This window comes from Thermothelomyces thermophilus, chromosome 6 (genome assembly GCF_000226095.1).
Source record: "Thermothelomyces thermophilus ATCC 42464 chromosome 6, complete sequence".
In the NCBI taxonomy this organism is placed as follows: Eukaryota; Fungi; Ascomycota; class Sordariomycetes; order Sordariales; family Chaetomiaceae; genus Thermothelomyces; species Thermothelomyces thermophilus.
Genome location: NC_016477.1, coordinates 502,847 through 516,971, shown reverse-complemented (window position 1 = coordinate 516,971; position 14,125 = coordinate 502,847). Strand labels below are relative to the sequence as shown.

Genomic DNA, 14,125 nt, shown 5'->3' with positions numbered 1-14,125 from the left:
TTCTATAAATGCTTTTTGCCATTTTCGAGTTCCTTAATCCGAGCTTAAGTAACCTTATCTCTCTAGTCTAATTCCTAAATCTGCTACTAGAGTTAACCAAGCTAGGCAAGCAGCTGTTCAGCCGTGACATTAGTAGCTATGTCGATATCGAGGTCGAAATCACCTCCGTTCTGAGCTATAATAGAACAAAGGGAGTAATAGCAACGTGTGACGAACCTAACTTAGACTTCTTCTAAAAGGGTTCAGACGGAGGTAAATTAAGCAGGACAAGCGTATAGGTCGTCTAAGGGATTTGGTGAAGCTAAAGGGTTTATAATAACACTAGAGTTGTCTCCTATAATAGTTAGTGATGCTTGGTATAAGTTCTTATAATTGTGGGTTAGGTTGCTATTACTAGTGAACTCCTAGAGTCTACTATAACGAGTGACTAGCTAGCTATATATATATAATTATCTGTCCTTCTTTAATAGTTATTACTAGTACCGTTTCTCCTTTCACTCCATAATTCTACGTTATTGACGGTGATATGTTATTATCACTAGTGAAGACCTTAGTCTTGGCAGTGATAATCTTCTGATTGGTCCGTCAAGTGATTGGCTGTCGGAATGTCCCGCGTCCTGGCTGCAGCCTGCCGGGCCGTCCATGTGCTTATCCGTGACAAAGAGGCTATTTATAGATATTAATCTTAAGCTTAGGGAACTCTAGAACATCTACTATGATAATTAGCAAACAATAAGACTAGTAATAGCTAAGAATAAACGTATTAATACTTACCTATAGTATATAGATATCTATAATATATAGTTACATTAGGAAGTAGCGAAAGGAACGTTTAAAGCTATATATCTACTAACTAGTTAGATACTAGTAGATAGGCTTACTAAACGACTTAGCTAATAAGCCTTCGAGCGCTAGAGGGCTTTCCTTAATCTTCAAGATATTAGTTATAGGCTTATATAACTAGGGGGTAGAAAATAAGTCAAATTCGCCAAACAAAGTACCGCCTAATACTCCCTATCTATTGCTATTAGCTATCGCTAGGATTAATAGCCTTGCCCTTACCTTTATTCTAGCTAGGTAACGATGTAGCGTCTAACGTATTATCGGACACGCTAATATAAGCATTATAAGCCTCCTTGATCTTGCCTAACTAATAGAAGATGTCGTATATAGAGTAGGCGATCTTTGTAAAACACGTAAGTTTAGCCTTATTAAGCTTGTACTCCTCTATATCGTCTACGCTAGCGCGTTTTAGGTTACTCCGAAGAACTATACGTAACTTCTTAAGATCCTATAAATAACTATTAGCGATTTGCCTATATGTTAAGGGTAGAGGTTTAGGATCTAGGGACTTATAGAAGCCTTAGCTCTATCTAATAGAGCCTTTGTCAAATCCTTTACTAACCTAATATAAGAAGTAAGACTACTATTATAGTTAGTATAAGTATTATAAGAGCTATCAGATATATAGGCAATTAGTATATATTTTCTTATACTTATAGGAACTATAGGTATAATGGTAGTAATAAGAACTAGCGCTAGAATGATCGCGATATTTGCCAAAAGAACGTCCTATTAGAGCCGACTATATATATATTCCATAGAGCACCTTATAAAGCTCGCTAGCTATAATGTTACTATATTTAGTTAGCTCGAACGATCTTAACGTAACTAGTAAAACGCTAGAAAACTGTAAAACTAGTATAAAATTAATCGAACAAGGACAATAGGAACACTTATAGTTTGGAAGCTTTAGCGTGCTTACACTTTCGAGGCGTTACAGGAGCAGGAGTCGACCTATTAGCAGTTATAGTGTTTACGGTAGGTACACCTGACAAGTTATCCGTTAATTTAAGCATAAGAGGCATCATCCTATTATTATTATTACGATTAAAACTAGTAATACTATTACTACTATGGTTACAATGGCTATATTTGATCTATAGCTTTAAAAGAATCGCTCTACTATACTTGACTCTTTTAGACTTCCGAATACGGAAGGCAGGCCCCTAAAGGAGCCATCAAGGTAAGAGCGACAAAGGATATAATACCAAGAACAGTATTACTACAAAGCGTAGTTAACCGACTACCGCGTTCAACTAGGGGGTATGTCGGAAGCTGTAGAGCTTCTAAATGTATTAGCCACGCGTTGCCACAGCTGTATAAGGCTGTTCAACGCTTTGGCCAGTTCCTTTGTCTATAAATATCAGTCGTTTTGTCTCCTTTGTAGATAGTTTAACAAGGCACTGTCTCCTTCGTATAGCCACCTACTGCAGACTGCTTTCAACGCTCCCGGAGCTCCCACTGCGTTCGGCACATATCGAAGAAAGAGGAGGGGGGAAGGGGGTTGAGCCCGGGCTGGAGCAATCCCATGTTATTAGCCTACCTCAGTTCTCCTGTGGATCAAGCTGGGATGACCACGGACGACACATGAAGTTGCTGTGAACTACTGGCTCTCTGAGAAAGTTAACATTGCTTATTCAAAAAGGGGGGGGAATACATATCCCTTTAACACTAGTAAAATCCTCCTCCCTATAACCGGGTAGTATTATTAATGCTTCCCTGCTCCGCACGATATGCCACACCATTTATGGATCTGACAGCCAGTCGCAGAGGCTTCAGAAGATAATTATATACATACTCATAATTTTGGAACCAGACACCTCTCCGTAGCAAAGTGCTTTCGACAATCTCGACTCTCAAGCTCCGAAATGATCGACGGCCGATCTGACAACCGAGGCAGGTCATATCTCAGCCCAGCAAGAGCCCCGTCAGGCCGCCGGCGCCAAAGATTGCAGCTGCCGTCAGAAAGCTAGAGTTGGACATCAGCGACAGCCCGCTGATGCCATGCCCAGACGTGCACCCGCCGGCCATCCGCGACCCGAACACGATCATGAACCCGCCCAGGGCAGACCGCAGGGGCGGGATGGCCACCTCGGTCACGGGTCTCAGCGCCGGCACGGCGCGCGAGACGAGCCACGCGCCGCCGACCACGCCGGCCGAGAAGAGCACGTTCGAATACTCGCGCACCCCCCAGAGCCACCCGCCGAGCTCCTCAAACGCCGCCGACGCCCCGAGCAGCGACCCTCTCAGGACGATCGACACCAGCTGCGCCGCGGCGATCGCCAAGCCCGCGTAGTAGGGCGGCAGGCCCCTCGCCTCGGCGGCGTCGGCGCGCGTATACCGCACCGCCGCGGCGACTGCCAGCACCAGCCCGGCCTCCAGCCCGACCAGCAGCGCCCCCCGGCTGATCCCCAGCAGCTCATACACCGTCTCTCCGCGCCCGTCCTTCCTCGCGGCCCCCGTCTGGTGGCGGTGGTCTCCCTTTCCGCTGCTGACCACCCCCCCTTCCTCCTTGCCGTCCGCCACCGCCGAAGGAGGAGCAGGAGCAGGAGCAGAGCCGGGGCAGCCGCTGCCCGGAGCCCGCCGCCTCCGGATCCAGCTCCACGCGACGCCGGCGGCCACGGCGCCGCCGAGCGCGTACCGCCCAGACGAGACGCCCACGCCCAGCTGGGCGAGGACAGTGCCGGGACAGGCGCCCGAGATCGCCATGCCCGCGCCGAGCAGGGCGCCGCCGACTAGGTTGCCGTCGTAGCGGCCGCACAAGCCGAGGCTGGAGGGCCCGCGCGGTGGTAGGTCTGTCAGGTGTAAGGCCTGCGCGGCTGTCACGAGTAGTCTGTGTGCGTTTTGGTCAGAATAGGTTGGGTTGAATAGTGAGTTTCAATGTAACGGATGGTTTTTATGGTTATCTTTGGGGGGGGGGGAGGGGGAAGGGTGGGTGTAAAAGGGGGGCCAAGGTGCGGGTGAAATCACGTACGTGCTACCCGCCGCGGCGGTGAGAAAGGTTTGGAGCATGGTGAAGTCGGTAAACTTGAACTGGGAGAGAATAATGTCGGGGGCGTAGACGCCAGCGGTGGTCAGGGCAGCGCCCATCGCCGCGCCCGTGAGAACGTTGTTCATCTTTGCCTGCTCGGGTGTCTAGTTTCTCGCTTGGACTTTCGGATCAAGTTTTCAGCGGAATGAGGGAAGGTGAGCGTTACTCATATCACCAGCCATAGACGCCATGATTATTCAGACAGCGCCCTATATATTATTATATTATATCTTTCCAGCATTCGGGGTTAAAGACTGTGACGCATCTCGGCGATCGTGGGTTGTTCGGCCACCACTGACCAGCAGGGGGTTCCTCGCGCGAATTGCGAAGAATGACGAGAGCAGCTCGGATTCATGGGTAAGGGTTGTTAGAGCCTGAGTCATGGGCTCGGAGGCTAGCATGCTAACTACACCGGTAGGTAGCACCTGCCCGACAATCCTCGGTGGCCCGCTGGAGCGAAGGCAGGAGCCCTCGAACCGGTGGGCTGCCTGCCTGGCGCTGCACCCGGATGGCCAATACCTGTCTTTCCGTCGTAAGGTGCGAAGTATTGGTGTAGTACTACTAGTATGCGTGTGATAATGAATCGATGCAAAGAGCCATTCCCCAGTATAAAAAAAGCCCACCCAAGAGCTCAGGTGTTAAGGTCGGCACACCTTCCTTGCGCGCGAAATGGCGAGGAGCAACTTCTCCAGAACTTCTAGCTCGTGCAATGGAACCCGAACTTGGTAACGATTCCGTACCAATGACGATGAGTGAGCAGGGGCAGCAGGCGCGAAGCTAAAGCCGGCGACCACTCCCCGGTTGCCCACCTCGGGGCTAGTTAGTGTATTTTCTACAAAAGTTTTTGGTCGGCGAACTGCTCGTCCCGCTCGGCGTCCTTCAATCCCAGGAGCCCCACAACCGAAATCCGGGGTCCAGGTTTTGGGGTCCCCGTCCGGCCACCAATCCCGGTCGCGGCTATCGGTGCACATCGCCGATTTGCATGCCGCGCTACCGGGAACCGGCGCCCGTCGCACGGCAGCGGGTACGCACTGGGTGCCGCCCCAGAGCCGACGACAAAAACGTGGTTTTCCGGGTCTAGCTCTGGAGGTTTAGCGCAGCAAGCAACGGTGCCATGATGACGAGATCTCGACATTGGATGGCTCAAACGAGATGGGCACTTCTCGTAACGGACAACGTGAATAGTCGACGTGCCCATCACCATGTTACTGGCGCAGCATGACGCTGCCGACCAGCGTATCCATCATAGCCTCGGCCCATCTGACGACTCTCGGTCTTTGCCAGTACCACGCAAGGACCTCAGTCGTCGTCCTCGCCATTGAGCCGGCACTCGATCGAGGTCGGCGAGCGCAGACCATGCAGAGTATCATCATGGCTCCAGTTTGACGTTGAGACCCCGAGGGGCTCAGGCCGAGGCCATATATCAAGCGGCCATTCAAGCCAGTCTTTGTGTTCAGTCAGCAGCATCACAAAACTTCAAACCAGGTACCATCGGGAGTTTGGGTTAGGGTGACAATATCAACAACACCTATACGCTCATACCCCCAGCTATAGATATCATCATGGAGCCCATTGTCCACACCATTTTCGAGCCGGAGACTTCGACGTGGCAGTACGTTGTGACCGATCTATCCACCAAAACTGCAGTCATCCTCGACCCTGTCCTCGACTTCGATCCTGCCCGCCCGCAACGCCGTGACCACCGAGACGGCCGACAGCTTGCTGGCCCTGGTCGGGGAGAAGGGGTACATTGTCGACCGCCTTCTCGAGACGCATGTCCACGCCAACCATCTCACGGCAGCCACGTATCTCCAAGACCTGCTGACAAGAGACGGGAAGAAACTTGACAGATTGCTCGACGATGACGAGGTCTTTTACATTGGCCAGCTGGGAGGCAAAAGCGGTGCACCTACCCGGACACACGCCGGATCATATGGGCTATCTGATAGGGGGTGAGTGACCAAGGGTTTCGACGTGTCCCTCGACCCAATCCTCAATAGTCACTCACCCCCCCCCCCCCCCATCCAAACACTCTTACTGACCAGAACCTCCAGCCAACATTTTTTTGCGGCGACTCCATCTTCAACTGCGACGTCGGTTCCGCTCGCTGCGACTTCCCCGGCGGCAACGCGAAAGACCTGTACGTTCCCCAGCTTGAAACCCGTCGTAATGTGCATACGTGTACTGAGAGACCTTGTTCAGCTTCCAAACCGCTTCCAAACTCTTTAGCCTCCCGCCCAACTTCAAAATCTACACCGGCCACGACTACCCGCCCAACACCCCACGCTCGACGCCCCAGGCGTTCTCTACCGTGGCCGAGCAAATGGAACACAACAAGCATTTGAGAACCGGCACGTCAGAAGCCGACTTTGTCAGATGGCGGACGGAGCGCGACGCGGCGCTGGCCGAGCCCCGGCTGATTCACCAGGCGTTGCAGGTGAACATTCGCGCGGGAAGGCTGCCGCGCGACGGTCTGTTGCACATGCCTGTGAACGTGGAGGGGTGGTGAATGCGAGTCGAGTAGCCGGTGTCTTGAGAGGGTGTGTGTTCTGGAGGAGACGGGAATCTCCACTACCGGAATGGTGCGTTGGGAATGTATGTACATAGTATGTACTGTATGTACATACAATACAGTATATCACTTTTGAATCCGCAACGGGGTATACATATACATACTTCGTACTCCGTACATAGCTAACTACATAGACTCGAGGTGCCGGCCGGCTCAGGAATTTCCCTGGAAAGCATGTCATCTTCTTGTGGCATACCGGGGGGAAAATGTTGCCACGGCAATATCACGATATCCTGCCGGATATGTGACGGGCAATCGATAGGGCCGGTTGAAAGATTGGTCCCCGTTGCGGTTCTTCCCGTGCGCATCGCCGCCACGATCCCACCTCCCCCGCAGTTAAACGAAATGAGCGTCCCATCTAGAATGGGCGCAACTATTGACTCGTCGTGATGAGCCGTGCCGCGTAAAGGAAAAAAAAAAAGATGCCGAGAACCGGGCAACGAGACGCAGCAAATATGCGGTCGCCAGAGCTTGGCCTGCACGTAGACGCCGACAGCAACCACACGGCACGGCATTACCGGATTCGTTTATTGACTCATGCATATCCTCTGACTTGCAGTCCAGATAACTGTGAACATGAGCACAAACGACCTCCCAATATCATCAACTTCGGACTTCATTACGCCTCGCACCAACAAAACCCCTATGTTTTGCTATATCTTCCAAACTATCTAATCTCCTGTCATGTTCTCAACTTTCCCTCCTTACATCCCATACAGTGCGTGATCAGTAGCGACTGACATAACTAACATTCCCCTTTCCTGCATTCCCCCTATTTCCCAAGTGGTCAACTCGGGATATGTAACTATGAAAAGGAATGACATGCCCATACTCTTTCTGTGAGTACGGAGCGGGTATCTCGACCAAAATAAAAATTAAAAAAAAAGCCCCAAATCCAAACACACAAACGCCACATGCAGCGGCATAACACATTACCTAGGGAGTGTCGTGAAAAATAAGCCGTTGCTTCGTAGACCCATGCCTTCCCTGTTCTGCCCCTTGACCTCCCCACCACCCCTGGAGGTCAAGCCATACTGGTGTCAAGAGCAGACCCCCCAAAGCTAAGCTCGACCCGTGAGGGACGGGAGTAATCCAGGGGGGTATCCCAGGGAAGAACAGAAGGCATACACAGGAAGAATAAAAAAATAAAGCCATTAAAAACCCTTCATACGGACTTTTGAATTACCCTCCGCTCCATCCGTTCATTTAATCCGTCAATCCATCCATCCATTCAATCATCATAGAAGAATTAAGCATTAGAGAAGAGAAACATGGGAGGAAACAGCAAGCAACCCATAACCTTCGCGTCTCATCACCATGATATCCCGGCGAGTTCCGCAGATTCTTTTTAGAAAAGCAGGAAGAAGAAGCTGAAGACAGCACCGCCTAGCAAGGCCCCCAGAGAGGAGAGGCCTGTCATCGTGAGCGACGGCGGCGCGGCCACCCGCCCGGCAGCCGCGGTGGCGATGGAGCTGGTCGCCGGCAGGCCGGTCGTCGAGGTGCGCAGGGTCGTCGAGGGCCCTTCCGTGAGGGGCGGCGCGCCACCACCACCACCACCACCGCCACCACCGCTGCCGCTGTCGGAGGCTGGCGGTGATGACGTGGCTGGGCCGGGCTCGGAAGGTGAGGAAGCGGTTGTGGACAGGGAGCCCGAGAGGGTGGCAGAGGAGGAAGAGGACGCGGTCGGCTCGGTTTCGGTTTCGCTCGACGTGGCGGTCGGACCCGTCGGCTCGGGCTGCGCTTCGGACGAGCTCGAGGGCGGGGACGGAGCGCCGGACGACCGCGACGAGGAGGCGGGCGGTGTCGAGGACGAGGAGGGCGGCTCCTCGCTGCTGGTGGTGGTGGTGGTGGTGGTGGAGGTGGAGGTGATGGGCACGGGCTCCGTCTCGCTGTTGGGCGGGGCCTGCGAGCTGGACGAGATGGTGGGCGTCGCCGTCACCTGCGACTGGGGCGGCGGCCGGGTGGTCTGCCCGGGCGGCTCGGCCGGGTCCATGTCGCAAAAGTCCCAGAACTGCAAGAACTCGTCGCCCAGGTACGCGCGGAGCGTGGTCTTGAGATCGAGGCCGTTGGTCTCGATACAGCTGAGGCACGCGTCGTTGGCCTCCCGGAAGGGGGAACCGTCCTCGCAGAGCTCGGGAATCAGGCCGACCCGCTGGGTCTCGAGGAAAGCGAGGTTGCAGGGGAGGAAGCACACGGCCGGGACGATGGTCTCGTCGCGCTTCCAGAGTCTCGGGTCGCGGGCGTAGTAGGCCTTCTCGCCCGTCGCGTCCGAGGTCGGCTCGGGCGGGAAGTGCGTGAGGTCCGTCTGCGAGACCCAGTTGCCGGTCGTGATGGTCGTCTTCTTGCCTCCAATCTTGGTGACGACCTCGTTGAGCTCGAAGATCTCGTAGCTCAAGCCAAACGCGTTGGGGTTGAGGTTGAAGTACCCCTCGACCGGGGGGAAGTAGCCCGTTCCGTTCTTGGGCCACTGCACGTTGGGTACGGGCGGCGCAAGCTGGCAGTACCTGGGATCGCACGCGAAATCCCTGTCGGGCGGTTCGGCCCACAGGTTGCACCCCGCCGGCTTTGGCAAGTTGCAGACATATCCCGGGTCGCAACCCCAGAGCTGCCGCTGCGTAGTCTGCGGCCGCGGAACAGGCGCCGTGTTCGTCGGAGCGGGGCAGACCGAGACATCCCGGATCACCGTCGAGCCGGGAAGTGTGACGGTGACTGGCGGAAGAGTCGTCGTCGTCGTTTGCGTGACCGTGGGCCCGGGGATGACCGACGTGATAACCGTCCCGCTCTCAGTGACAGTGATGGTGATGGGAGGGAGCACCGTCGTGACCACGTCGGTGATGGTGGACGCCGGAACCGTTGTGATCTGGGTGACCGTGTTCGTGACCCTGTCCGTGGTGGTATCGGTGACCCTATCTGTGACGGTGTCCGTGACCGTGTTCGTCGCCTCCCTCACCATCGTGTAGGTGCTAACAGTGGTGAAGGTCGAAACGGAGGTCGTCGTAACCAGCACCGTCTTGGTCGTGTAGATGGTGGTGCTGTCAGTTACCGTGACCGGGTACGAAGTGACAGAGGTGGAAATCTCGGTGATGGTCGTGCTGCTCGTCAGCGTCGTCGGCACAACCTCGGTAGTCGTGATGGTGTTGATCACGGTCTTGGACACCTCTATGGTCGTTGGGATGACATCGGTGGTTCTGTCCGCGTGGTCAGCAGGAGGGATTGGCAAAATTGCCCGTCTCCCGCAAGTACTCACTCTTGTACGACGGTTGTAGTGGCAGTGACCTCTTGGGTCTGGGTCGTCCCCCAGCTCACCGTTTCCGTGACCGTTTCCGTGTCTGTGACAGTCTCCGTGTCCGTGACCGTCTCCGTCGTGGTGACAATCACTGATGCCGTAGGGCCTGGAACGGTTTTGCTGCTCCAACATTAGACGGGCTTGCTGATGCCGATGTTGTGGATGGGGGGCTCCTACGTGATAGTGGCCGTGTCGGTTTCGGTCACCGTGCAAGTGACGGTATGGGTGACTGTTTTCTTGCACCACCAAGTGTCGGCATGATAGCCATCCTCCTGAGCTTGATCTTCCCCACTGGACGCTGCAGCTTCGCTTGCCCTGGGGAACAAGGGTTCCTTGGCAGCAGCCGCAAATTGAATGACGGTCAAGGCCCCGAGGCCCTGTATGAGCCTCGTGAGAAGCATTGCGTCCTACACTAGGGCAGGTGAGAATGCGATGAACGAGTGGAACAGTCTCGGACCGCAACGAGTGTGAGAGCAGCGAGCGAAGTCGACAGCCGCAAGCGCTCCCCGCAGTCGAGTGAGTGAGCAGTGGTGCGCGTTGAGCATATAAGGCTGGGCTGGGGTCAGCCCGGGGTGACTTGGCGGAGCAAAGTAGCTAAGGGCCCCCGGGGGGGGGGGGGGGGGTCAAGAGTGGAGATGAGTTACCTCGTCTACACTACCACAAAATACTGCGCGGGGGCGCTTGGCAGGCAAACACTGCCCGGAGGGTGCTGGAAAGGGATGATGAACAAAGGTCGAATTGCTCTTGTTGTTGTCCACTTAACTCGGCCGACACAGCTTCAAGCATAGAGTTGACAAGGCGTGTCAACTTCGCTTGCAAAGGTAGGGGAACAGCTCGATACAAGAGAGCTGGAGAAGCTCGAAAAGCTTTTTGGGTTCCAAAGAAACTCCCATGTGCAGGCGGCCGGGAATTCGCCCTCCTCCGCCTGTCTTGTCATGGCGTGGGCCCGGTTGCCGGGGTGGAAGCTCTACCCCTGCTTGCAGAAACAACCTCCGCCCAACCACTGGGCACGCCACCGCGTCCCTCATCCAGAAAAGGCATGAAATGTCAACGAATCCGGCAAGGGTTGCGGCGCCACACCAAAGGCTCTTGCGGAGAGGCTCATTTGCAGAACATCGTACACGCGCACCGAGAGCCTGGTTGTGCTGATCGCTGTTGCGCGAGAGCTGTTTGTTGTCCCTCTTGGAAGCCCGCGGAAGTCCCAAGCCTCATCGGGCCTGACGCGTGGCACCCAGAGGAAGAAGGAATAAGCAGACAGGCCTCGGCCCAAAAAAGACGAGCCCATGATTGCTGAGCCGGACGAGGACTCGGGCGATCTGGACGTTGCATCCTTGGCCGGAGACATCTGAATGGGCAGGTTGCGAAGGCCAAGTTGGACAATGGAAGGGTGTCTGTCTGGTCGCTCACGCCCCGAAGTGCTAATGGGCGGTCCGCAGCTTGACAAGGTGGGCAACCCCTCCGCCACGGCGATCCGGAAGCCAGGGGCGCCACTAGGGGAGGGTACGTGGAATTTTTGGGTGCCGTTTGGGTACCGGGTTGAGCCACACCGAATCTCATGGCCGCGCCATGGATACCATTCTGTAGGTCCTCCGAATCCGTACATTACATTCTTCCATCCACTAATCGGTGGTACTTCGTAAATGAATTTGCTAGCATATGCGAGGCTAGTTGCTTAATGACGAGAACGGCTTCCCCGCGCCCCACGAAGCGAGGAACACAGCCGGACCGAGAAATGTCGCCATGGTGAGTTTGTGTAACCTGTACGGATACCCGGTCCTTCGTATAATACGAAGTCGGATCCTTGAAGAACGAACGCGCTTTCTCACCCACGGCGGCTGCTGTGGCTGTTGGAGACCCGGTTGCTTTGTTCTGGCTAGCTATAATTAGCCGTCATCGAGAGAGCAAACTTCCGGCAGGCAGTGTCGTAGGGCAGTTGCAAACAACATCCGCTTTCTCGACACAGGAAATATTGGAATAAATCATTTTGATGAGCTGGACTCGGTCTCTTCGACCGCGCAATCATTCGGCCGTGGCGGGAGGCCCAATGTCGGGGGGTGGAAGCACCTGGCGCCACGGCCCAGATTCCGGCTCTGCCTCATTCTGGGCCGTGTCCAGTGTCGAGCGGAAATTCCACTTCTCGAAGGTTTGTCCACTATGTACGTCCGTAGTAATATCCTGCAAATGCTCAAAGGTGGTACGCGTAGTTGCGTGTTCACTTCACTAGTAAGTTTGGCAGACAAGAGAGGCAGAAGAAAGAGGCAGTGGGCCCTAATCGGAGAAGGGAAGGGAGGTGCGGTTGGTCGGGAGCTTGGGCCGCGGGAAGCAATCCCTTGTCAGGAAGGAGCTTGGCAGCTGGCGAAGTTTGATTGGATGACGGCGCCAGTTCCTTTCCCACCGCAGCCTAGCCCTGCAGCGCCCTGCAGGGCAAATGGTCCGAGACCCATCGCGGCGGCCTGGCCAAGAGCGGGGGCAGCACCCGGGGCAACCGTTCCACTGCTCTGCCCCACTGCTTTCTCTCTCTCTCCTCTCTTCAGAGCAGTTCTGCCGAGAGCCCTCCCATAGCAACAAAGCCTCTTCGCGAAAAGGCTCGGCACAACCTCGAACGGCAACACGCGAACGGCCCGCGCTGTCTCCGCGTTTTCTCGCGCTGGGAACCCGATGAGGGTCCTGGTGTGTTCACACGACTTGATCCTTCGTCCTTGCAGGACACTTCACACGGCATTCGTGCGAGAATCGTGTAGTCGTCGCTTCTCGAGTGAGTTGGTCTGACGAGAGCGCCACTACACAGTAGTGTGTTGTTGCCTGGTCCACTGGCAGGGATGCGGCAGACTCGCTATCACGTGTTGAAGAAAAAGAAGACTTCCATCATCACCCAACGACCAGAAGCGAGCGGCCACTGGTAACAACAAGACTGTCTCGCGGTAATTTTGAAAAGGCTACATTCACCCCGTGATTGAAAGACACACCACGGCGAATCCAGGGCGACAAGAGCACGGGATTTGCCACATCCGACCATCTCTTCACGGGACATCCGATCAAGGCGGGTGTGATCTTGTTCTGCGAGCAAGGTGTCAGCGTCACATCAACGCGGCCAACGAGCCGCAAGAATACGACGCTCATCGCTCTCCCGGGCTTGCCAGTGGACCGGATACCCAACACCCACCGCGTCTGCCGACCGAGCGGGAAGAGGGAAGAAAGGAATCCGTACCTCCCCTCGTTCGTTCAGCCGCAACTCCGGCATTGTGAGCATCACTTGCAGGCGGCTCATTGGTGTCGATCCCGAGCCACGATGTTCGCAAGGCCGAGACCCGCTCAGTTGTGCAATGGTTCATTCAATCAACAACATACGGACACAAGACTGCTCATCTCAAGAACCTCATTTCGGCACTTGCGGTCCATGTATTGCCGACCTATTACCCCCCATCTTTCCAGCTTCTTGCAGTTAGCAGCCCAGCGAACGTTAACTTCCTTGTTGTCGCTATTTGTTTCAAAAGTCTGAACAAATGCATGCCCATCCATGACTTTGGTCGCTATCGACAACTCTTTTGCTCTCACTCCACCTCAAACCCTGCCCTTGCATGCGGCGCCAGTACGGCTGTACTGTAGATCATGATGTTGGATTCGATTTCCAACAGCTCGGGCAAGTGCCTGGCCCCAGCCAACCAACCTCAGAACCCGATTCGGTAGATCAGTGCTGGCCCTTGACAGCAGACATACAGGCCGGCTTTTGCGAACTCCCACGCTGGTTGTGTCTGTTGATGTCCGCGAAGTGGCAAAGTCAACAGATCGAGCGCCGCTTGGCGAAGGTCCGGCAGCTCTTTGTTTGGAGTCTGCGACCTCCGGCAATCGGCAAAGCAGACGGTTTAAGACTACCTAACTCGCTCGCACAGAACGAGTTGAGTCCTGAAAACCAAAAATACAGAATACACAGAAGCAGGCACAGGACACCGAGGGGATGGATAGCCTTGCGGTATCCAACCTCTCCAGCGCCGTCCCCTCTGTTTACACTACTCCGTACTGTCACCATATGAAAGACGGGCACACCCCCCCATCGCGCGTCTTATGTGGCCGGGAATGTTCTGCCCAACCCAAGTGTGGCGGTGATCATCGGCACCAATCTCGCGTATGGACACAACAGGTGCATGCACAGATTACGGTGCACTCTGCAGCTTTCTTCTTTTTTGCAAACCGGCCAAGCAAGCTGCGGGACCACCCACCCAATGAGAAGAGGACCGGCCCCCAGCAATGATGGCTGGCCAAGGGACGGCAAGCAAGGTGCACGATTGGCCTGCGCCCTGCGGGGTTCTTCAACCCGGCCCTGGTGGTCGGTCAGCCTGCTTCCTCTTCCGTCCTGGTGTACTAGTAATCCGTACACACCAAGCAAGCGTACGGA

The 14,125-nt window shown here is 54.9% G+C and overlaps 3 protein-coding genes across 3 annotated transcripts; 1 reads left to right on the top strand and 2 right to left on the bottom strand.

Moving 5' to 3' along the window:
- Nucleotides 1-2,598: 2,598 nt before the first annotated feature.
- MYCTH_2309910 (uncharacterized protein) lies at nt 2,599-4,321 on the bottom strand. The gene is made up of 2 exons (XM_003665777.1): nt 3,818-4,321; nt 2,599-3,676 (listed from the first exon to the last, which is right to left on the bottom strand). The coding sequence occupies exons 1-2, from the start codon at nt 3,958-3,960 to the stop codon at nt 2,752-2,754; spliced, it is 1,068 nt and encodes a 355-aa protein (XP_003665825.1). The 5' UTR covers nt 3,961-4,321; the 3' UTR covers nt 2,599-2,751.
- Nucleotides 4,322-5,436: 1,115 nt separating this feature from the next.
- MYCTH_104582 (uncharacterized protein) lies at nt 5,437-6,383 on the top strand (the record flags this gene model as incomplete). The annotated part of the gene is made up of 4 exons (XM_003665776.1): nt 5,437-5,535; nt 5,582-5,743; nt 5,929-6,014; nt 6,077-6,383. 4 exons carry the CDS (start codon nt 5,437-5,439, stop codon nt 6,381-6,383), a joined length of 654 nt encoding a protein of 217 aa, XP_003665824.1.
- Nucleotides 6,384-7,697: 1,314 nt separating this feature from the next.
- On the bottom strand, nt 7,698-10,213 carry MYCTH_2309909 (uncharacterized protein). Its single transcript, XM_003665775.1, has 3 exons — nt 9,910-10,213; nt 9,694-9,852; nt 7,698-9,634 (listed from the first exon to the last, which is right to left on the bottom strand). The coding sequence occupies exons 1-3, from the start codon at nt 10,131-10,133 to the stop codon at nt 7,795-7,797; spliced, it is 2,223 nt and encodes a 740-aa protein (XP_003665823.1). The 5' UTR covers nt 10,134-10,213; the 3' UTR covers nt 7,698-7,794.
- Nucleotides 10,214-14,125: the final 3,912 nt, after the last annotated feature.

What these genes read in the sequence shown, in the direction of transcription:
- MYCTH_2309910 (XM_003665777.1), bottom strand. Translation starts at nt 3,960, where the DNA reads ATGAACAACGTTCTCACGGGCGCGGCGATGGGCGCTGCCCTGACCACC. An exon ending in ACCGCCGCGGCGGGTAGCAC is followed by an intron (nt 3,677 to 3,817) that starts GTACGTGATTTC and finishes AAACGCACACAG; the next exon opens with ACTACTCGTGACAGCCGCGC.
- MYCTH_2309909 (XM_003665775.1), bottom strand. Translation starts at nt 10,133, where the DNA reads ATGCTTCTCACGAGGCTCATACAGGGCCTCGGGGCCTTGACCGTCATT. An exon ending in ACCGACACGGCCACTATCAC is followed by an intron (nt 9,853 to 9,909) that starts GTAGGAGCCCCC and finishes ATGTTGGAGCAG; the next exon opens with CAAAACCGTTCCAGGCCCTA. An exon ending in ACTACAACCGTCGTACAAGA is followed by an intron (nt 9,635 to 9,693) that starts GTGAGTACTTGC and finishes CCACGCGGACAG; the next exon opens with AACCACCGATGTCATCCCAA.